The 24,893-nt window shown below is 41.8% G+C and overlaps 1 protein-coding gene across 1 annotated transcript; it reads left to right on the top strand.

Moving 5' to 3' along the window:
- The first annotated feature begins 297 nt into the window (after nt 1–297).
- On the top strand, nt 298–11,680 carry LOC147622708 (kinetochore protein SPC24 homolog). The gene is made up of 5 exons (XM_086822316.1): nt 298–576; nt 814–957; nt 1,108–1,207; nt 11,333–11,406; nt 11,488–11,680. Exons 1-5 carry the CDS (start codon nt 342–344, stop codon nt 11,595–11,597), a joined length of 663 nt encoding a protein of 220 aa, XP_086678442.1. The 5' UTR covers nt 298–341; the 3' UTR covers nt 11,598–11,680.
- Nucleotides 11,681–24,893: the final 13,213 nt, after the last annotated feature.

Genomic DNA, 24,893 nt, shown 5'->3' with positions numbered 1-24,893 from the left:
GGACAACTGCCGAAGACCATAGTGTCGGGACGATCGATCGATCAATGTGAACCCCAATGCGACCAACCCCAACAACGAAGAATGAGTGTTTAGAACGTGTGATGCCATGCAAAGACGACACATGTCAATTGATACGAGAGATCGGATTCGGAAGAATCAGACACGTGTACAATAATGCAAGGCCAGAAATTAATAACACTCTAAAATTGCGCAGCCAGAAATTAAACAATCCTCGAGAATTGTTTTGGGTGCAGATATTCTATTTGAGTTTTTTACACGCATTAATAGGGTGTGTGTAAGCTAGACTTTGGTGTGAAATAACACTCTTAAACTTGGTGGAGATGGTAGATGGACAATTCAAAATAGTTCGCGCGGTGTGTGAGAGAGACCGAGAGGAGATGGGAGAGGCGAAGCTGGACCCGGACGGGCTGCTGCAGTTAGCGGAGGAGATGGTGAGGGTAATGGAGAAGAAGGCCTCTGCGGAGTCTGCCCTCTTGGACGAACTCAAAGCAGAGCTCTTCGGCATCAACCTCACCTGCCAGGAGGACCGCGTCGAGCTCCTCACCCTCATCGAAGGCAAGAATTACACTTCTCCTTTTCCCGTGTGTTTGTGTCTGCGTGTGTGTGTGTGGGGGGCGCATTATGAATTATGATTTGTGTATGTGTGTGTGTGTGTGTGTGAGAGAGAGAGAGAGAGAGAGAGAGGTGCTGTGGGGTTATGAATTTTGAGTGTGAGAGAGAGAGATAGAGAGAGGAGGGGGGGGGCGGGGCTTTATGAATTGTGATTTTCTGTGACCACCCCTTGACCTCCAGATCTGCAGAAACAGATTGCCGAAGCAGAGCACGCCTTGCAAAAAGCTCGCCTTACAGACCAGTTGGCCCCCTCGGAAGATGATCTTCGAGAACACTTAGACACCCTCCTTCAACGTGAAAGGCTCCTCAAAGAAGAAGAAAGATAAGTTCTCTGCATCATTGCCGTAGGGTTTTATAAAGAGTTAGTGTCCTCACCTAAGTACTCAAAACCTCACCCTACTCATTACCACATTTCACGTGAGGGTCAGGGTTTGAGTGGAGGTTTTGTATGACCTATTTTTTCTGCCAACACATCTCTTCAGAACATGCTGGAGGCTTTGAGCAAGCAACAACAAACTTTGCAATCCCAGAAAGACGCGCTGAAGAAGCTCGACACAGAAATGCAGCGCAACCAGTAAGCACTCCATGTAATTTTGGGGTCAACATGATGTAGTTGTTGGAACATCTTCTGTGTGCTTTGCGTCATTTGAATTCTGCAACATCAGGAATTGGAGGGAGAAAGTGGTTTTCGAATTTCAAGGCATTGGGGTGGTGTAACACTATTTTGATTCTGGTGTGAGGAGTCTGCTGGTCTTGATCATTAGAGGCCACATTTGTTGCATGAAACTATGGTGTGGCAAGTAGGTAATGTTCACCTTTGGGTGGGGGCTTGTCCATCCTTATCATGTTGTGCTCAGGTTTTGGCTAACTGTCACATGTATCACCCTTCTGGACATGGCTATGGGGTAGGGCTAGGCTGAGATCAAAAGGCCTCAGCATGAACATTGTTCAAGGGAGGAAAGATGCCACACTAAACATTTAGTTGGGGCATTTTCACATGGGTTGCATGTGGGCCACCTTGAGGCAACAAGCAATGGCCAGAGGAGTAATGACAAGAGGCAATATGGAGCAAGAGATATCAGCAACATAGAGGTGCTAGAAAAGGGCCTCCTGAGTCCTCTCAAGTATATGGTTGGGCCAAGAGATCGTAGCAATTTTAAGGGATAATTTTCATAAGTGAAAGTAGGGATGGGAAAATAAGACTTGCAACTAGTTTATCTAGTGATTAATTCTCATGGATGAGATTCAATGCTAGGACAGGGAGTCGCCAAGTTCCACTACTTGATCTGGACGACCCTATCAAACTGTAGGTGCTGGAGATCACTAACAGAGGATGTGGATCCTACTTTCCCCCTACCCGCCCTCGCTTCATAGCTCACGACCATTCTCCACACATGTGTCACCACCTCTTTCATCTGCACACGGCAGTCTACCGCCAAGCCACGTGCAGTTCCATGCCCAGAATTGTTCCATGCGCCAGAACTGTTGGTCCCGTCTTAAGCATGAGGTATGGATTAGGCAAATCACGAAGTGCCAAGCGCAACGGATATCTCAACGCCTCACATTGCAGAAGCCCACATACGAGAATTATACTTTGATAAATACTTTCAGCCCTTAGTAAGAGAAGTTAAGAGTGGAGAGAGAGAGAAGAGACAAATACACAGTATTGGGTCCCAAATACCCTTTGAACGGTGTATTTGCTTTATTGAGTGAGTAGAATGATAGATTTTTGGTTTTAAATAGCCAGGACTGAATTGACTTGGATAGTTACTTTTGGCTAAGATAACCTTCAGCTTGAAGTTAGTCCCTTGATCTACACTTTCCACCTTGCTTGGTCCCTCCTTGGCTTGTCTTTGGCTCTTGGACTTCAGCACTTGCAAAGATATGAGATGATTTATGCTCTAGGCAGCTCATTGCTTATCCCATATACCATCAATTTACTCAAGGCCTGCTCATTGAATGGGAGAAGGAATTAGGGTTAGGTTTCATGTGGGAGACATACACACAGAGAGAAGGAGAGAGAGACATATGTGGGGATAAGTCAACTCATGAGAGTGAGTGTGTGACTCCCCTATCACACATGTATATTGCACTAGTACACATAGTGCACTTAGTACTTTTAATGTACTAAGTGTACTATATACTATAACTTATGGGCTAGTACACACTATAAGGGTGGGCATAATGCCTTTACCCCAACAACCTCCCACTTAAAGGCAAAGTGCCCTTAAATGAAGGAAAAGAAAAAATCAGCATGTACATGATAATATACAAGGCTGAAACTGGCCTCATCCAATGCCCATCAAGTGTATGCAATGAGCAAACCGCTCCGGAGGCAAACTCTTTGTCAACAGATCAGCCGGGTTGTCATCCGTATGAATCTTAACAAGCTGAATTTGCTTGTTCTCTATCACCTCTCTGATGAAGTGATACTTCACATCCACATGCTTCGTCTTTGCATGAAAGACAGGGTTCTTTGCCAACTAGATGGCACTCTGACTGTCACAATGCAACAATGGAATATCCCCTGTATAACCCAAATCAACCACTAACCGAGATAGCCATAATGCCTCTTTGCAAGCCTCTGTGGCTGCAATGTACTCGGCCTCTGTAGTAGATAAGGCAGTGCACTTCAGCATCCTGGATATCCATGACACAGCACCTCCTGTGAATGTAAACACATAACCGGTAGTAGACTTCCGGTTATCTGGATGACCGGCATAATCCGAATCCGTGTAACCATGCACTAATGCATCCTGTTTGCTAAAACAAATGCACATATCCTGTGTGCCCTTCAGGTATCTCATGACACCTTTCACTGCTTCCCAATGCTTCTTGCCAGGGTTGGCCATGTATCTAGAAACCACTCCCACTGCAAATGCAATGTCCGGCCTAGTAGCAACCATGGCATACATGAGATTGCCACAAGCTGAAGCATACAGAATCTTGGCCATATCAGCCCTGCCACTATCTGCTGACTGTGGGCTGTCCATAGCACTGAGTTTCACATATGGAGGCAAAGGAGTACTAGTCTTCTTCCCCCCGTTCATATTGAACCTCTGCAAAACTTTGCCAATGTATTCCTTCTGAGACAAATACAACACATGCTGATTTCTGTCCCGAAGTATCCGCATACCCAAAATGTGATTTGCATCACCCAAATCCTTCATATCAAAGGTTTGATGCAGCCTCTTCTTCAAGGCATCCATCTCTTTACGAGATTTCCCGGCAATCAACATATCATCAACATACAAGATGAGGATCAATAGACTGCCATCCAAAGCTTTCTTGGTGTATAAGCAGTGATCTATGTCACTTCTTCTGAAATCCTGAGATTTCATGAATGTATCAAATTTATGATACCATTCCCTTGGTGCCTGTTTGAGCCCATAAAGACTCTTTTTTAGCTTGCATACAAGCTTCTCCTTTCCATTCACTGCATAACCCTCTGGCTGTTGCATATATATTTCCTCATGGAGATCACCGTGAAGAAAAGCAGTCTTCACATCCATCTGAATCAAATCCAGATCATCATGTGCAACCAAAGCTAATACAGCTCTAAGTGTGGTCATTTTGACCACTGGAGAGAAGATCTCATCAAAGTCCACACCATATTCTTGCTTGAAGCCCTTAGCCACTAACCTGGCTTTGTATCTTGGCTTTGCATCAGGTGCAACTTTGAGCCTGTAAACCCACTTGCATGGCAAAACCTTCTTGCCTGTAGGCAAATGCACCAACTTCCATGTTCCATTTTTGTGCAGAGAATCCATCTCTGACTTCATGGCACGCTCCCAAAGAGCCTTGTCTACCCTTTGTAAAGCCTCCTTATAACAAGAGGGCTCCCCACAGTCAGTGAGCATCAAGTAGTTAACCCCTGGAACAAACCTGTCAGGGGCTCTGGAGGGTCTTGTGGACCTCCGTACCCAATGACCATCATTTGCAGGTTGCTGTCCAGCCTGCATATCACTATTGGTGGCTCCTGTTCCATGCCATAAGGCTGAAAAATCATGCCCGGTATCTCCTCTAACTGTGGGATATCCATTGGGATATCTTCTGCCATCTTTGGCTGTCCATTTGGACCATTTTCAGCACCATTTAAGGGCTGGTTTTGCTGTTGTAATGGTTGATTTACAGCCCTTGGTTGTTGTCCATGATGTCCATCATCATCAAAGATGACTCTGCCAGGCTCTTGTTGCCTTGCAGGCTCCTTATACATGCATGTTTCATCAAAAATGACATCATTGCTGCGTATAATCTTTCTATTCACGGGATCCCATAGTCTATACCCCATTTCACCTCTGTCACCATATCCTAGGAATATGCATTTGTGAGACTTAGGATCAAGTTTGGTGCGCATTTCCCTGCGCATGTGCACGTACGCAATGCAACCAAACACTCTCAAGTGCTTGTATGACGGAGGCTTCCCTGTCCATACTTCCTCTGGCACTTTCCCACCAAGCTTCGTGTTAGGTGACCTATTTATAAGATGAACGGCTGTCATAACAGCTTCAGCCCAAAAACCATGAGGTAACGCAGCATGTGACAACATAGAACGGACCTTCTCCTGAATGGTCCTGTTTATCCTCTTTGCTGTTCCGTTTTGTGGAGGATCATAAGGAGTAGAGAGCTCCCTCTTGATGCCTTTAGCATCACAAAAGTCCTGAAACTGTTTGGACATATACTCTCCACCATTGTCGGAACGCAAAGCCTTCAGTGTTTTGCCAGTTTGATTCTCAACATGAGCAACAAACTTCTGAAACACTGAGAATGTATCACTCTTCAAACGAAGAGGATAAACCCACACCTTACGTGTGGCATCATCAATAAAGGACACAGTATTTTGTCCCTCCTAAAGAAAGCTGAGGCATCTCACATACATCTGTATGCACAAGCTCTAAATGAGCATCTTTTTGTCCAAGAGCTTTCTTGTGGGGGCACTGGAGTTGCCTGCCATATATACAATGCTCACAAAACTGAAAACTTGAAAACTTTAGAGAAGGCAAGTAACCAAAACGAGACAATTGCTCCATTTCTTTGACACTCATGTGTCCCAACCGGCTATGCCACATAGAGATTTCTGGCAGCTCGGTTGCATTTACATTAGCATGGTGACAAACACCTGCATGCATGAAGTAAAGAGTGTCCACCTTAGAGCCTCTAGCAACAACCAGTGAGCCCTTACTAATCTTCCACTTTCCACGACCAAATGTGGTAACATAATCAGCATCATCAAGCTGTCCAGTAGAAAGCAGGTTCTTCTTGATCTCAGGCACATGCCTGACATCATGGAGCATAAGCTGTGAGCCATCTGAAAACACAAGCCTCACATCACCTCTGCCAAGAATCTTGCATGCATGGTTATCACCCAAATAAACTACTCCTTCATTGCCAGCAGTATACCTTACAAACAAGTCTCTGCAACCTGTGACATGAAAGGAGGCACCTGAATCAATGATCCATGAGTGCATACCATGACCATCTCCTGCAAGAAGAGAATGGGCATCAAGTGAAGATGTGAATAGGACCTCATTCTCACTGTCACCTGCATGTGACACATTGACTTCTTCAATCTTGACTCCACTTTTACCCTTTGGCTTTACATCTTTGGCTTCATCTTTGTCTTTGTCTTTGCCTTTTTCCTTTTCCTTTTGATCATTTTTCCATTTGTAGCATTGCTTTTTGATGTGTCCCTACTTGCCACAATAATGGCATTCCAAGTCCTTTTTGGAGCGGGACTTGCTCCTTCCCCGTTCCTGGCTTTTACCCCTTTGCTGGGATCTCCCACGTGCATTCATTGCATTGGACTTTCCAACAGAATTATTCTTTCCGTTCATCTCTTCTTGAAGAAGAGCACCCTCGATATCTGCATATGACAGCATAGCATTCGAATTGCTAGTGGCTGTCTTGAATGTGTCCCAACTCTCTGGCAAAGTGCATAAGAGAAAGGTGGCTTTGAACTCATCGTCCATTGCCAACTTTTGATTTATAACCTGGCTGACAATACCATTAAACTCATTTAGATGGGCTGTCATAGACGCCCCTTCCTTCATTTGAAGACCTATGAGTTTCTTCAACCAATACACTTTGTTTGAGGCACTTTGTTGGGCATACAAGTCCTGCAATCTTTGCCACATTCCCCAAGCTGTCTTCTCTTCACGAATGCTGAAAAGTAAAGAGTTTGACACAGACAACATGATAGTAGATCTTGCCAGCTCATCCATATCTTCCCACTCTTCAGCAGTAAGAGAAGCGGGCATTACACCCCTTTCTTTGATAGGCTTGTGCTGCTTCTTCTGGGGCAACACATTATAGCACTGGGTTTGCCAAATATCATAGTTATGTGAGCCTTCAAGCTTCTTGATGTGAAGCAATGAAGAGCTCTCACCTGTGGTTGCCATAGCAATATGCAACCAGTCAATGCCTGACTCCCTGCAAAATGTGCAAACACTGCACCAAAAGCACACAAAGTGCTCACAGTTTTTCTCCCAAAGTTTATCTCCCACTGCGGAAGCACAAATGCAACTCTACTCCCACTGTATGTGATGAAATCACCAAAATCTGGTTGCTGCAGATTTAGGACAGCACCTTAAATGTGCTCTGTTTCCCTTCCAAAGTACTGTACAACAGTACTAAGTGCTCACCAATGATGTACCAAATCTGTACATGCAAGTACAGCAGCTGAAATTGAACCTTTTCCTCACTCAAATCAATGTGCAGCCATGCCAAATCTTGTACAAAGCTGTATCAAATCTGTACCAGCAGGAACAGTAGCAATAAATGTTCTCCTGGCTCTCCAAATGAGTGAAAATCAGACTTTTACAGTCCCGATCACTGCATACTACAGTCCCGAACAGAAATTGGGCAAAAGCCCCTTCATTGCAAGCTGATTTCTGAGGATTCACGGCATAAAAGTCTTGCCTGCTGCTTTGCCAAGCTCAACAAGAATAAATTCTTGAAAAGTCCCTTGATTTGAGATCAATTTCTGATCATACATGGTACATTAACGCACAGGAAGGCATCCAGAGTCTTCACAGTGCTTCCCCTTGGCCACATATACATCCAGTACATAAAAGCCCCTTCATTTACAGGCACATTGAGTGCTTGACAGGCATCAATACATTGCCCAAAGCATCAAATATGAGTGCCTGCATGCAAATCAACCCGATCGGCACAAAAGCCCTTTGATCTGCACTGCAATTTGCTGCAATTTTGCCCGAATGTGCGATTTCTCACATCATACAACATGTATGAATGCTTAATTGCACAATTACATCAAAAGCCCCAAATTTTGACATCCAATTTCTTGCAAATCGATCCTGATTGTGACCAATGTCACCCAATTTTGCCAATTTTGCTCAAAAAATTGAGCAATTTGGCACCTGTACCTGCTCAATTGATGATTGTACCTGCTCAATTGCAAATCCCAAAAAAAATTTGAAGCATGTACCTTTGAAATCAGCTGATTTCTCTTTTTGTTGCAGGAAAGGGGGTGATGAATTTGCTGCTGCTGTATTGATGCAGGCAGGCCAAGGAGGCGCTCGGCAACTGTATTCGTGCAAGAGAAGAAATAGAAGGCAGCTCAACAGCGCTCAACTGACAGGCGACGAGCAAGCGAACTAGTTGTGGCGGATGTTGACTAGTTCGCCAAGAAGCGAGGCAACCAGTTGTAAGGTACAGGGAGAGTCGGACGCGTAGCTGTCCTCGTGGGCGACAGGACCTCCTCTACGCCCAGCAGCCAGTCGTCTAACGCCCAATTGCGTTGCTGCCTGCAACTCCCGCTAGGCGTTGACGCGCGGCGATGACTTTTGTGCTGGCCGCGTTGGAGTCAAAACTGTAAGCGCACACACACGCACGCCTGCAAGCGTGTTCGCCTGTGTTCGCCTCGTAGACGTATTCGCTCACTGCTGAGTGCCGCTCGCCTTCGCCTAGTAGCGCTACACGCTTTCCCACGGAGTCCACCTAAAGGCCTCCGCTTTTCACCAGCAGCTCGAGCGAAGCTCCACCAGCGTAGAGAGTCGTGCAGCAAAGCAGCTGCTGGAGAGTCGAGCTGTTACGCTTCCTTGAGGGTAGCAAGCCTTCGCCTACTTGCTTAAGGCCCACCTGCATGCGACTTGTTCAACGCAGGGACACACAGTCACTGCACAAACCCTAGCTGACTTTCGATGTAGAAACCCTACCACTCCCTAGCTCTGATACCAATTGAATGGGAGAAGGAATTAGGGTTAGGTTTCATGTGGGAGACATACACATAGAGAGAAGAAGAAGAGAGAGAGACATATGTGGGGATAAGTCAACTCATGAGAGTGAGTGTGTGACTCCCCTATCACACATGTATATTGCACTAGTACACATAGTGCACTTAGTACTTTTAATGTACTAAGTGTACTATGTACTATAACTTATGGGCTAGTACACACTATAAGGGTGGGCATAATGCCTTTACCCCAACACTCATGACTGATGAAATTTGCATTTAATGAGGCGCCTTCCACACGTGTGAGCATCTGTTGCTGGCTAACAAGGCTTTTGGGCTTGACAAGGCTGTCCCAAGTGCTTAAGGGCTGGCCTAAGGCCATGCTTGAAGCAGTGCAAAAGGAAAAGATCTGTACTGGAACCATCACTGTAGCTTCATCGATGATATTAGGTTCTGGTACACCTTGGACATCTATGGGAGGAGGTTTGGCATAGTACTTCAACCAAGCAACATGAACACATCATGCATGGTCCAATTGGAAGGTAACTTCAATTGCATGAACACCTCGTTGATCTTCTTCAAACTCGGAAACTCTGAAATGACAACTTTGGGCAACGCTTGTTCGCTTGTTTCAACCTTTGTTTCATAATCAGTAGATATATCCAATTCCTTTTTGAGAATTTTACATCCCTTTTGTCCTTGTTGGCTATCAAGAATAGACCTCTTATGTTTTGGCTAATTTGTCTTTCATGTACTCCAAAATCTGTTGGTAAGTCTCTGTCCTTCGGTTAGCATCGGGTACTGAAGACTATGTCTTGGTCAATAAAGATTGGAATGGTCTTCTAAACGTTGCCTCGTATGGCTTGCCAATAGCTAAAGAAAAAGAGTCGTTCAGAACATCTTGAACCAAAGAGCAAAAACTATTCCCACTTACCTTGTTGATCATGGACTTAACATTTCAGCACGTTGAATGCCAATTGATTGTACATCTTTGTCTGGCTGTCCATCTGTGGATGGAATGTATTAGAAAATTTTAACTTAGTATCAAAATTATCTAACAATGTCCTCCAAAAATGACTGGTAAACTTGGCATCGCGATTTGATACAATGATCCTAGGTATGCCACCAATCTAGTACCAATGTCGGATAAATAGCCTTGCAACATCTTCAATAGTAACATTAGTCCTGTAGAGAATAAGTATAATGAACTTGCTAAAATGACCCACAACATTGCGTGTTATGCTTACCCGGACTCGGAGGCAAATTTGTCACGAAATCCATAGAGATATCTTGGAAAGGGCCATCGAGAATTGGCAATGGTTGTATCAAACCCAATTTCTTTCCATACGATGCTTTCACCTTTTGACAAATCGGACAATGTTGTACATACGTGAACACGTCCTACCTCATTTTGGGCTAGTAGAATTGCCTCTTAATTTTCTCCGATGTTGAGTTCATGGCCCTATGTCCACCATTGATGTGTCATAGGCATCGTGGAGAATAGTTGCTCTAAACTGCTTCAAGACACAAAGTCGACTTTTGTAGAAAAGCTAACCATCCCGTATCTTGTGGAGTCCAATGCTTCTTCCCACTCATCAGAGTCTGCGTACTTGTGCTTCATCTCATCTAGTCTTGCACCAACGAGCTCCATCGGTGTGGATTGGATGTAGGAAACGGTTTGGGCAGCGTGGGCAACAGAGCACAAATGGAGATGTGACCATTGATGGGTAGCAGGCGGAGAGCGGGCTGCAGACAGGTGGGCAGCTTTGATACGACAGGCGGGCAGCTCTAATACCAAATGTAGAGCTTCAATCCAGCTATGGGGACTCAAAGGGGAACATGGCTGTGGCTATGGCATTGTACACATGAGAGAAAGGGGCAAAGAGAACATAGTAGAGAGGGAGAGTGAAAGTACACGAGTCAATGATGTGACACTTGCTTTATTAATTCAATGAAAGTACATGTACCTTCATAGGTTACAAAGGTTGCCTCAATGACATCACTGCTTGTCAATCACACACAAATATCTAGATATTATTGACACCCCTCTAAGAGGTGGTTCACACACAGGTAAGACCTTGATTCCCAACAAAATTGCCACTCATATATGAAGGCCTTCCTAGTGGTTTGAATTGAAACCATGAGCTCTATTTTTTGACGGTGAAGCATTGATATGGGACACAAGAAAAGTCAAATAATGGACTTGTATAAACCTAGAGCATTTAAGGCCTAATCGTGAACATTGGAGAAAACAAAAACATAAAATTCAATGATCGAGTTCAAGCTTACATACAATTTTAAAGGCTGAGTGCCTATCAAGTATCCATTGGTAAAAATGGGCTTTTTTGAACTATAAACTGATGGTATAAGGGAACTTATGGTAAATTCTAGCTCTATGCATGTTTTTTAAAACTGGTGTTCTGAGCAAGCGTGCAAGCTTTCCACATGGTCAATGCAAGGTAGCATCTTTTTCCCTCATTTGGTGTGTTGTCTTTGTATATACAGGACGGTCTTAGCATTGTGTGCTTCAACTTTTCACATGATTCCTTCCGATGAGGGGAACAACAGAGTTGCTGGAAGTATCCTTTTGTTTGCTTGAGTATGAGTTTTGTGCCTATGAGGTGGTTTAATTTTAACCCTTTCACCTTAACTCTTGAAAGACCTTGTTGACTCAAAGGGTTATGTGGTCGACACTTTTGGATTCAATACAGAGGATATGAATACCTTTGATGTCTGTGAGAAGTTGTGGAACCTGTGCATGACTAGTTAACAGGCTTCATGGACGACAAATGAAATGGGAATGGTTAAAGTTCATGCTTTATACTTCTATTTAATGGTTTTTCAAATTAGTCACTCGTTCTATCACCATATCTTCTTGAGCTAAGGCAAGGGATGCTTCTGCTAGTATTTGGTCTCGATTTTGTATGTGCCTGCCATCTTCAGCACACAGTCATTAAGGAATGGGGGCAGTGTTGTAAAATTTTTGTATACTCATGCAAGTCACCTTTATATACAATCCCCTTGATTGATATTAGTGTGGATCATACACATACATTTGCATTTTTTTCTCATTTAACTTATAGCTCTCATAAGCAATCACACCATGATCTTGATATAAAACTGTTCCAATTTCTCTTCCACATGCATCGACTCTGAGTAAATGGTTTAGAGAAGTTCGGGCAAACCAAAACAGGGGTTGAAGTGAGCATACTTTTAACTCTATCGCATCCGTCAATAAGAGGGGCTTGTCGATAAAAGGGGCTGCAATTTTTACATATCTCTCTCAAGCTGTGTTCATTCATTAAAGAGAGAGTGTGTGTGTTTTTCTGTTGTTGCTGTGCTTAACACAAGAAAGCACACATTGTCATCCTCATCATCATCGTCTAAGATTGTCATCTGGACGGGCACAGGACGCACAAATAAGGTTAAAAAAGCAGGAAGCGCATGATCTTACTTGCGGCTACACGCGTGCTTGCAAAGCTAGTGGGGGCTGAATGAAGGTCTTGTTTGACAGAAGCTTACCTTGTGCTCTACAGAGCCTTTTGTGTGGTGTGTAGTGGCTTGTGGAACTTGGTCCTGTGGACAGCTCTGTGGTGTCTTCTTGGGTTCTTGAGGAGACCATGGGTTGCCATGTTGGTGCATAAGCCCGTGTTCATACAAGTTTGGTCGGCCATTAGTGTGGTACCAGGGTTTTTTATGTTTTTCTTTTTTAAATTTATAACTTTTAAGAGATCCAGAAATTTAAAGTTCGTCGCATCAAAAGCCCAGAAAATCAGAGAGTACATTATACATGTTTTCTTTTTGGAAAGAGTATTATGGAGATTTATGGAGATAAGAATATGTGCTTGCCAAGTGTTTTCTTTACTCACAGGACATGCAAGAGGGCATATCGTTGATGGTTTTGGGGATTACTAGATTTCAAAACACTATAGAAGTTTGTGTGTGTGTGCACTACTTGGGTCTTGACGTTTCCAACGAATATAGATTTGACACTATTCGCCCAAGTCCTTAAACGTGTCACATTTTTTGGTGCATTGAGTGTGGAAGCCGATTGCCAAGTATCAATTTTTTGGTGATTTCTCTTTTCTAGTATGGATTTTTGATGATTTCTCTCTTTTCTAGTATGGATGGTGATGTGTTTTACCCCAATGGTCGTTTGTTTGTGGATGTGTTTCTTACAAAGTATATGTGCATGAGGGTCAAAGACAAATGCAGTGTTTAAGAATGCATCCAATTTTTGAATATTGGCTTGAGGATGATGCTTGAGATTGGTGCTTTTCTTTGCTCCAAGCTATTCGTCAGGAATGGGATGCATTGGTACATGCTTTCCATACGAGACTTGGGCCCGTTGAGAGGCCTACATAGTTGTGGGTGAAAATGCAGAGTATGTCAAAGGCTCCTATGGAATTTGTGTAGGAGTTTATAGCAAAGTTTAATTGTAAATATGCTCGTTTTGAGTGAGTGTGGCTCAAGGTCAACAAGCGGATGGCCCAACCTGCCACTGTTGCTCTTAACCTTGAGACTACCTTTGTGAAGCTAAATCGCTTTATTGATTCTTTTGGACTCCGTGTTACAAAGTAAGGTTTGAGGAAACGAAGGTCAGCCACTCTTCAAGATGTTATAGAGGAGAAAGGGACAAAGATGCTATTAAGTACTCTGTGAAGTGTTGATTTTGATTGTATATGCCCAATTTCTAGTTTGGTGTAAAGTTACAACAAAAATTTGGTTTGTTGGATAATCCCTGTGCAAGGAATCTAAGTATTACAAGTGTTGGTGGATGTATGTTTATGTGATTGGTTCTTTCACATACAATGGTATTATAAACAGGTATTTTATAGGCACTTTTTGGTAAGTTGGTACAAGTAAAGATGTATGATAGCTTGTTATAGATTGCGAGCAAGAAAGGGGACAAGAATAACTTCTAAGCGTGGAAGTTCAGAATGACCAATAAAACGATATTGGGAGTTCATCATAGATGATGAAAAGGAGGTGAAGAAAATCCCACCCCTCAACAAGTGCAGACATATAAAACATACAATAAAAGACCAAAAAGGTGTTGTATTGGTGGTCTATTAGTGTGACAGACCCTATGATTGTGCATATATATAGGATGCACAAATGCCTAAGGAGGCTTGGGACACCTTGGTGAAGAAGTACACATAAACACCCAAGCTCAGAAGATGTAGCTAAAGCAAGAGTTTCGGGTGTCCTGCTTGAGGTGTCGCAACTGGGCTTGGCCTTGAGATTTTTCTTAGAGCTAGCCTGAACAATTTAGCAAATTTTGTACCAACTTATCCATGCTCATGTCCCTTACTACTAGGACTCTAGATGGTGTTGGTTGGGTGCCCTTGGCTAACGACGAGGCTTTGGATGATGTGTTCCCTATCTCTTGGTATGGATGGAGACTTCTACATCCTTATCTTGTAGGTTATGCACTAGGTCTATTGTCTCGCAGTAGCAGTTATCAAAGATGTAGCATTTAGACCTGTAGACATGGTCATGTGGCTTTTTTCTCTTAAGACTGATCATAAATCAAGTGATGTGTGATAAGTCATCTAGTCTCTTGCAGGTGGTGCTACATCTCATGTGAAGATACTTGGTTCTAGTAATGTAATTTAGTATGGTTTCTCTCTCCTCTTGCTGGAGCTCCATTTGGCTCCACTAGGCGAGAATCCCACTATTAAGGTGTATCTCAAGACCTGGTAGGTGGCCTTTTCAAGTGGGTTCAATGACATAAACCACTAGCCTTCTTTGCCTTGGCCTCTCCAATATCATCACTGGCCTCTCCAACAACACGTTCCCAGCTCCATCAACAAGCCATCCCACCCATGCCATCAGAATGCCCACAAGGCATCCCAATCAAGCACCATCCTGTCACCTCATTCCAAGCACCAACCGCAACTTGGCAAAGCTATAAGCCACCCGACAAGACAACCAAGCCACCACCACACCAACCTCACCATGGCGGCCAAGAAGGCAACACCATTGGTGAGAAAATGCCCTCATTGAGCTGGCATGTCACAACCAGCAAGAAACGCCCTCATTCAGCTACTATACCGGCACCTTGCCAAGCGACATCGTCCCAACACAACGTCGACCTCCATGTTCTTTCCAGAAATTGATAAGTGTAGGTAAACCCTTCACCCTTCTTTTATTAATTATTTTGTCTTCCCACTAGGGGAGTGCTCTACCACCCCACTAAGGGGGTAGAGCATTCCCCATGGAGGATTGAGTTAGTGCAGCTAGGATTATTTTTGAGGTGTATAATCACCTAGATAGCCTAATCACCACAACACCGTCCACAAAACCAAAAGAAAATCTCGCTACCACTAAACCCAAATTATCTCCCCTTATAGCCAAACCCTTGAAAGTTTGGTCCAATGGCGTGGGAGGGTCGGGCCTGTCAGGAGCGAGACTTGGGCCCCATGTGTAGTCAATCTTCTTCACTCACGTTCTTTCGCCATCAGCACTTAGGCACATTTGCCCGGATAGTCCATCCTACCTTGTGATCCATTCGGCACCCATCCATGCACTCATGCCGTCTGCTTGCGATGGCACCCAATGGTCTAAACCGCATCCTATCAAGGCACTCCAACACTGCATCTCATTCTTGCATGCAGCTTCCATGCCCCATGCCAACACTTTGCATGCTTGCCTTCAATTTGATTTTCTTGTCTCGTCTTCATTCATTGAGTCTTGTTCTTGCTTATTCCATCCCTCTTTCCATTATGAATCACAATTCTAGTGTCTGCACACTCACAAGGGCTACTAGCCTTCTATCTGTGCACGACATGCTAGGACTTCATGAAGATACTACCGGATAATCCTTCATCTTGCCCAATCACATGTGTATCCCAATCACAATCATGGAGCCATCTGGATTCATGCACCCAAATGGTGGTCTTCACACTCAGTAGTGATTCTATTAACCATGCTCTGCATCTCCCTCTAAGGCACAAAACTAGCCTACATCCATGCTAATCAAGCAAAGTTGAGATACCCAAAGGGAAGGTTAGCATTGCCTGGCATTTCACCCCCAAACCATGAAAGCTTAGTAATGTGTCACTTCTTTATGCCGACATCACCATGTTTCACGCAAGCAGGCCATAGAGCCACCATAACACTTCAAAAAGAGGCTCAAAAAGCACCTAGATCCATTCGGCGAGCCACCCATAGTGTGCGTTACCAATGTACTCACTAGCCTGGGTGTCCTAAATTCTTCCAATCTCATGGACAATCCAATCTCATTCCCCCCCACCTTATCAGCTAGCCTCAATACACATCTATCTCAAACCACGTGTAAGAGTCAAAGAAAGCAGACAAATAAGTGTTACAGAAAGTAGAGTGTTGGAGTTTTCAACAAAAGAAACTTCTAAACATGCTCACCTTGCCCAATGCCCATGCATGTCAGCTATACAATATCCATGGGCTTTGCATGTAATAAAAACATAGGCACTATTATTTCACGAACCTGCATTATCATCGGATGATAGCTGTCCACGTACATTTCTGAATAGGGGGGACTATGGGCGAGCGCAAGCCTAGCCCCTAGACCTTCCCCAAATTGCAGAACCATTCTATGGATGCATGCGAGATAGGTTTGATTGTATGTTTTCTTCTTATAATAGCTTCTTCTTCTTTCCATGCCTTTGTTAGAGAGAACCATCGCAAAGTACCATTTCTTCTTGCCCCCATTGAGAGCTCTCCTTTCACCTCTTTGGCAAGGAGCATTCCGATGTGACAATGAAGTGAGGATGCGATGGGGACGAGCTAGCGTACCCACATTGGGAGGTTGTAGATTTATGGCTCTAAGGTAAAACCCCATGACACATGCTTCGGCAAGGCTAAGGTAAGCTCTTGACTTGAACAAGGATCCATGCCTATGCGGGCTATGTGACCCCATTAGTGTGCATGATAGCAAATCAAGGACACACTATTCTCTAATTATGGGGAGATCGTTTGAGGGTCTAGACGGTCTCAGATGGCCATGGGAGCTGTGCGAATTCCCTATGGGACTATGTTGTGGTCTAATATGGTCCTAATCAAATGATATAGTCAGTTGGTCATTTTGGATCAAGTCGTGGGTTGGCTTGGATACTATGTATGGAGACTAGTTTGGCAGCCTTGGTTCATCATAGAGTTCATGTGTTCAAGCACTCTTGTAAGCAAAACATCCTCCATCCAGAGTCTTTCTAGATTATCACATCAAAGCTTCTTTCCTGGAGCACACGAGTGGGTAAATAGCCACATCAATTTGTAATCAAGTTTGTATGCAATAATATTGTTTATTCTTCACTACGTTCTACAATTTAGTCCTTTATATTGTGTTGATCCTACTTCCACTTTTGTGTATTGTTACAATCTTATCTTTTACAAGTGATGGTGCTATGATATATAAAGCGACCCAACCAGCTAAATGGGGAGGTCTAAGACTTCATAGTGCAAAGATAGGAGGAGTGAGACTAGTAGCCAAGCACCATTTTAAGATCCTAGTCAAGCACAATGTGAAGACGGCTTCTTGTTTATAAGTTAATTTATAAATCTTTTTTCTCTTAATATCATATCTTCCCCATTGAATCAAAATGCAATCTCTCTCCTTATCTTTACTCTCTACTCTATTCTACTCTCTTGTTCACTTGCATGCTTTGGTTGGATGGAAGCTTGTGTTTAGAAGTGTGTGTGGTTAGCATAGATTATATGAAACTTATCTCCATCTAGACATAATGGCTATCTCTAGCTCCCCAATGGTCATGATTTTTTTAGTGTGATAAGAGGACATGGCTTAGACACTATCACGATAGTTGTGACTCTTTAACAAGTTTCCATAAGATAAATTTGATCTTGTGATTGTATATAATAGATCAAACATTAATAGATTCACAACACTCAATACATGAAGATAAATTTGATCTTGTGATTGTATAACAGATCAAACAACCCAATCAATTAGCTTTGAATCATAAAATTTAACAATCTTCAAATTAGTTTCCACAAGATTAGAGGCAAGCCTACATGAGTGCATATTAAATCTCTTTGGGCGTACTTTGTGGATAATATTATATGCATTTCTAATACCCTCAATTCAAAGACAATAATGAAGTTCTCCAAGATCTTTCATTTCATGTTCAATTACTGATTGAACCTTGATTACATCCAAACTTTCCAAGTTTCTACCAATAAGTATGAGATCATTAACATACAAAATGAAGAGAGTATTATGACTATATTCACACTTGATAGAAAGAGTGGGATCTGCAACACTATTGTGAAAACTATAAGTTGTGAGAAACTTATTAATTTTATCCTACCATGCCCTTAGAGCCTGTTTGAGACCGTAGGGTGATTCTCTTGAGCTTGCATATACTTGTTTGGAAAGGTGGCATTAAAGTAACCACGGAGATATTACATACATGATTCTCTTGCAATTTTCCATTGAAGATAGCATTTTTCACATCCATTGGATGAATTTGACATTCATAATGAGCTAATAAAGCAATCATAAGCCTAATAGTGGTCATCTCTATAGTAGGTTAAAGTGTTTTATCATAGTCCTCACTTTATATTTTGGCAAAAGCTTTGGCGCATAACCTATTTTGGCAAAAGCTCTTACCTCGAGGCATGTAAGTTACCATGTATCATTGCTCATGAGGGCTCTATGTTCATCTAATACTAAAATCTATTCTTCCTACATACATGCTTCTTTATAAGTTTGAGATTCTATAATTAGGTGTTATATTTGCCATAATCCTACTTGTGAATTTGTAAAATTTTATGTATAAGTCAACCTTTGTTGAGGAGTGAACTTTACCCTTGTATACCTTCTTGATTTGTTGCAGCTAACTTGTGTCCTCTTCAAAAGTAATACCTGCATGTGCTATGTCTTGACTTTGGAATGAAATGGAGAAAGTGGGCCTTAAGAGGTGATTATAGACTTGCTTGGTGACTCCTCTTGGTTTCAATCTACTAGACCATATTGACTTAAAATGTAGGCCTCTATGTGATAGTAAATTTACACCACCTATCATGCTCATCAATTTATAACCTTTGGCATGTGTCATGACCAAAAAAGTTTGCATTTTGATAATTGGCATCTAGTTTTTTGCTTTGATCATTGGAACATGTGATAGTAAATTTACACCACCTATCATGCTCATCAATTTATAACCTTTGGCATGTGAGTCATGACCAAAAAAGTTTGCCTTTTTTTTTTCAAAAAGAGACTTCTATTAAGTATGAGAAAAACATACAACAATCACAGCTATAAGCCAGAAAAGAATAGAATCACCCCAATATGTAAGGTGATTTCAACCACTGAGGAGCATCATAATGCCATGCAAGACATGTGGTACTAGAGGAAAAGAAGATGCCATGGTCCCATTCCCACATAAATATCACACGCTTCGCCTGCGTAGAACGAGAAGGCCCCTGAATGCAAGCCCAGGTAGCCATGAGAGTGTGGATGATATCACCCCATATAGTACTAATGCACTGAGACCCAAAAATCTGGACACCCTCAATAGCCTCCGTGCATCTAGCTCTCCAGATCTAGTTTTTTGCTTTGCTCATTGGAACATGTGATAGTAAACTAGCTCTCCAGATCTAGTTTTTTTGCTTTGCTCATTGGAACATGTGATAGTAAATTTACACCACCTATCATGCTCATCAATTTATAACCTTTGGCATGTGAGTCATGACCAAAAAAGTTTGCATTTTGATACTTGGCATCTAGTTTTTTGCTTTGCTCATTGGAACATGCATGTTCTAATGAGCAAAGAAACCAAAAAATATATAAATGAGACACATGATTTTCTACATGTATGATTCTTCTGAAATAAGGTTAACAAGAGCTTCTATGTGACTTTTATTTATGAGATAAATTGATGTATTGATCGCTTTAACCTAATTATGATTTATAATATTCTTCTTTATTTCAACATTGCTCTAGCATACTTAGGAATTATCCTAATTTTTCTTTTTTCCATCTCATTTTGTGAGTGTAAGAACATATATACTTTGTTGTTTCCATCCCATTTTGTTGTGGAATTTAACAACATATATATTTTCTTCTAGTACATTGTTGTCAACAAAAGACTTCAAGTTCCTTTACCCTTCCCCTTTATATGATCTTAAAGGTTTAATGCATCCTTTCTCTATCCAAACATTGAATCGCTAATATCTAAAGAAAGCATGAGAATTTCACTTAAGTTAAACCCATATCTTTCTTGTCATATCATCCACAAATGCCATGAATTAGTGTGATCCACCAATAGAAGTTGCTTGACATTGTCCCTATAAGTTTGTGTACAAACTCTAGCTTTGGCCTTGCTCTATTTATCAAACCTCATTCTTTGTTGCTTTCCAAATAAAGTTTCCAAACAAAGAATAATGTTCTTGTTCATTGAATTGTAATAGTAGAAATCCTTCCAACAAAAAAGACATACATAATATTGTTATATTTCACATGTGTGAATGTATTATGCCATAATGTGAGTAATCTTAACAAGGGTTGAGATGAAAAAGTTATATCATTGTGCCAATTTAAAGTCAAAGCTATATATTTGGAGCTTTGGGAATCATTGCTTGGTCCATGTTTTATTTGCACCCTTACATGATTGTCTTGACCCATCTGAGACATCCTCCTGCTGCAATATATCCCACAATTGTTTCATAAACCTTACTTCCTTTGTACATATCCTCTTCCTTTAGATCCTCTATAACGATCTCTTCTTTTTTAAAGTGATTTGATGAAGGTAGTTGCCATGAATTTGTTTCATAAACCTTACTTCCTTTGTACATATCCTCTTCCTTTAGATCCTCTATAACGATCTCTTCTTTTTTAAAGTGATTTGATGAAGGCAGTTACCATGAATTTGTAGATTGACTTACCAAATTTTCATTTGCTTGTTTCTTGTTGAGTTCTTATTGAAATGACCTCTATCACTTTCATTTTTACTTGTGAAGTTATCTCTTCTTCATCTTACCATTGCAAGGGTTGATGAGATTGGCGAACTCCCCTTTTCGTTAAGATTCACTAGCCCTTATAGCAAATGTTCCTAAAACTTGACTTGGAAGTGTTATAGCCCTTGGAATGGAGCTATGGACTACCATCATACTTCATACATACAACTTTACATGTCTTGATTTCCCACTCTATTGCATTTGGCAATAGTAGCTCCTAGCCCCTAAGTAGGGACACTCATTTATCATGTGATTCTCGATGCAAATAGTAAAACAAACATTACTGCACTAGGGTTGCATCTCTAAAGCATTGGTATCACTTATATCAAGTTTCTCCTACATAATTGCTACCAATTCCATGGTTGCCTTAGTTGATGCACCTTGTAGTTTATCCTCCTTTCATCAGACTTGTTTTTGATTGCTAGACCTAGATATTGAGGATGAAGCATCATCATCCATGTACATTATCTATGTCCCTATAATCATAATCCAATCGATCCTCTACTATAACTAATTCTTTAAAGAAATTATCCACAATGTTGATAAGGCTTCCACTTCCTCCATTATTTTCACCTTCAGGTGAATCTTCACCTATTAAGACTAGCCATAAGGTACTTCTTCAAGCCATGATCTCTTGATCTTTCATCCTCGAGACGCTTGGCAATGAATCTTCAAACCTTAGCTATGTAAGTCTCTTACATAGCTAAGGTGAATCTTCACCTATTGAGACTAGCAATAAGGTACTTCTTCAAGCCACGATCTCTTGGTCTTTCATCCTTGAGACACTTGGCAAATGAACCTTCAAGCCTTAGCTATGTAAGTCTCTTACCTTGTCTTTCTTTTGTTCCAATTCTCATAGTAGTTGAACTAGTTGGCCCCAAAAGATTGCCGATTGAAACCTAGTAACAAAGGATGGTTGGAGGCTCTCCCAAACTTCTTTGTTGGATGGAAGATTTTTAAACCATTTGCAAGCTAGGCACATCAAAAATGCCTTTTGCATCTTTGTTTTTCTTCTATGAGGATTGTATTATATCTATCCACGAGCACAGTGTAGGTGATCTCAATGCTACAGGTACTTTATCGCATCCCCTTGACGTGTTCACTTGGTGATGATCAAGGACTTGGTGGTATTCCTTGCCATTTGGTTGTCATTTATCAGAGCAAAGGATTTGTCCATTGCAAGTATGTCACTCAGTGATTGATTCTAAAAATCCTCTCATAGCTAGGATCAACCTTGATGCCTTTTAAAGTATTGGCCAATGGGTGGCTCTAGATTAACTCCAGACCTAAGTATCACGCCAGACCTTAACTTCACATATCACTAACTAGGTTATACTTCTTAAATTACGATTAGTCAAGTACTTGGAGCGGCATTAGCCAGATAATAGCACACAATCTCTAAGAATAGCGCCAAAAACTTGACTCTTGTGGAGGATTAGAGGAAAGGTTTTTCCATGGATCTAAAACTACAGCGGATAAGGCAGGCAAAGGTAAAGGAAAAGGAACAAATGGCAAAGGCTAAGAGCTCGATGCCAAAACCTAATTACAAAATATATCTAACGCATTCAACAGGAAATTCAAATAAGTTGATTAGAAGGTAGAGTCAAACAAGTTGATCAACTAGCAAGAACTAGACAAGTTGATCAATGAGCTTGGCAATGATAGACTGCAATTTATAGTACAAAGATTTACCTCCAAGAATAAGCATAAGTTCATCCCACACACGCACACGCGCTCGGGCACACACACACATACATCTACACACACACAGCACAGCACAGCACAATGTATTGAAGAGGCAAAGAAAGGCCAATTAACCTCGTCACTTCACATGGCTGCTAACCTCAATAACAAAATGAAAGAAATTTGATCAAGGAGGAAGGTAACAAAAAGCTGTGTCTGGCTCACACTATGGTGTAGGCCCAATTGGTGCAGCTCACACAACCCATGAGTTGCTTTGGCTAAAAACACGTTATGAGGATTATGCAGGGCCCTAGAAGATGGTGCTGAATTTGCCAGCATCCCTCAACTCGGAGGACTTAATTTACTCTAAACTAGGTCTATAAGAAAAATATCCGAGATTTAAAGGCAAATGCTTGCATGCCAAATATGTAAGAACAAGGGTTTTTAAATCATGGGGACATGTCTAAATCCAAAGTGTCGCATGTGTTGAGACCACATCCCACTGGCTAGATTGATATCGAGGGAGATAAGAGAGCGAAGGGAAACTAAACAGAATCAAACATCGAAGACTCTCCAAGTGTTGATATGAGTCTTGTAAGTCCAGTGATGGTTAACTTAGATCTAGAGAATCTGTGTGCATTGGAGCAGAAGTCCTCCACAGGCCAAGGATACGGAACACGAGAAAGAGGCTGAGGAGTTGGACTGGTGGAAGGAAGGGGTAGACTTTTCTCAAATGGCTAGGTGAAAGGGAAAGAATTATAGAGAAAAGGTTTCTCATGGATCTAATACTAAGGATAAGGCAGAAGGAGACGTGAAGGATAAGAATAAGAAACACAAGGCAAAGGCTAAGAGCTGAATGCCAAAATCTAGAACGACCAACTGTCTAACAAGTAATCATATAGGTTGACCAGACAGCTGAAAAACACATTGATCAACTAGCCAGTGCTAGATTATTTGATCAACCAGCCAAGGTAAGCTAGACAAGCCACATGCTTAAAAAAACAAATGTAACCTTCTAGTCAGAAGGTGGCACACCAACAGATGACAAGGTGGCAATAGTAGGTTAGAATCATCTCGTGATATGCTCTAAAGATGTTGCTGCAATACCCACAATAGTCCCCACCTCTTTGACACCACTAACAGCTCATTGTCTGAGCGCTTCCCTAATTAAATGTAATTAACAACCTAAATTTAGAAACTTACCAGTCAACTCCTAAGAACACATAATCCATGAGTACATATAAGGAAGAATCTAGCAACAGCAAGAGGAGGGCAATGGATGGAGAACTATCTGCCTAATACAGGGTATGTCCATGCTTGCTACTCTGTTGTTACAGAATTTTTGGGGAGTCTCTAACGATGTTATATATTTAACCTAGATAACATATTTTGTTAAAGAGTTATGCAGCTATCACTGGGAAATAGCAGCTACTGTAGCTTATTTCTATTCTCGGCAAGCCACCAGTTCATTCATCATGTCCAGCACCACTACCATGTTGCTTGTTAGACTAATTGATAACTAGTTAACTACGCAATATAATGTGTTGAAGTGACGGTTGTTCCTTCAGCAGCTAGACAACGTCTATCGAATGCTAGACTGCAAGAGTCAACAAAAGCATGGAGCATTTACATATTGAAGCTGCCGGACATGGATGATGGTGCTAAATCTCCAGCATAACGTAAACTTGGATGCATTATCCCTGGAGATGGAAGAGCTATTCCCACCGCACACAATCTCTGCTTCTCAAAAGTCAAAATACACACTCGACTGTTCAACTTACATTGAGACAAAAAAGACAAGGAACTCAATCAAACTTGAAGTCGCCCATAAGGAAGAAAAGGGCCAAGAGGATGGCAGAGTTTCCATTACTCAACAGAAAACCATGGGGGACTGGCCATGCATAAACAAATGAAAGCTCGTGGAGTGCCCACTTTGCAACTTCCTTTCCTTCACCATGTTCAACCATTTACAAAGCACGACTCAACTAGCTCAATTTGGCACACAAACCCCACATATGAACTGCCGGTGCCAGATGGTTGGCATTGAGGTCACTATATTTACTACAAGAGTCTTAGAAGGCATATTAAACCCACATGAAGAACTACCAATGCCACAATAGGTGACATTAACGCTACACATGAGTTTTTCTAAAGTTTGAACTTTACAGAATCACAAATAAATTCTCAATTGCAGAAGCCATCGTTGAATAAACAATTTCCAGAAATGCTCTACAAATGATGACCTATTCCAGATGGAATACACCATTGTGCCACGCATTTGCCAAGTATTTGGTATTTGTGTAAAAAGGACTAACAAAATAAACAAAAAAGAGGAGGAACTACAATTTGCTATGCAGTGGGAAAGCATTCTCTAGTTTTCAAATAGCTTTTAACAGACACCACATATTACAACACCACAACCCAG

The sequence above is a fragment of the Cibotium barometz genome, chromosome 28 (genome assembly GCF_041138505.1).
Source record: "Cibotium barometz isolate CiBa-2024 chromosome 28, ASM4113850v1, whole genome shotgun sequence".
In the NCBI taxonomy this organism is placed as follows: domain Eukaryota; kingdom Viridiplantae; phylum Streptophyta; class Polypodiopsida; order Cyatheales; family Cibotiaceae; genus Cibotium; species Cibotium barometz.
Note: the sequence above shows the minus strand (reverse complement) of the source record. Positions and strands in the feature narration are given on the sequence as shown.

What these genes read in the sequence shown, in the direction of transcription:
- LOC147622708 (XM_086822316.1), top strand. Translation starts at nt 342, where the DNA reads ATGGTAGATGGACAATTCAAAATAGTTCGCGCGGTGTGTGAGAGAGAC. An exon ending in GCTCCTCACCCTCATCGAAG is followed by an intron (nt 577 to 813) that starts GCAAGAATTACA and finishes CTTGACCTCCAG; the next exon opens with ATCTGCAGAAACAGATTGCC. An exon ending in ACAGAAATGCAGCGCAACCA is followed by an intron (nt 1,208 to 11,332) that starts GTAAGCACTCCA and finishes TTGTATATACAG; the next exon opens with GACGGTCTTAGCATTGTGTG.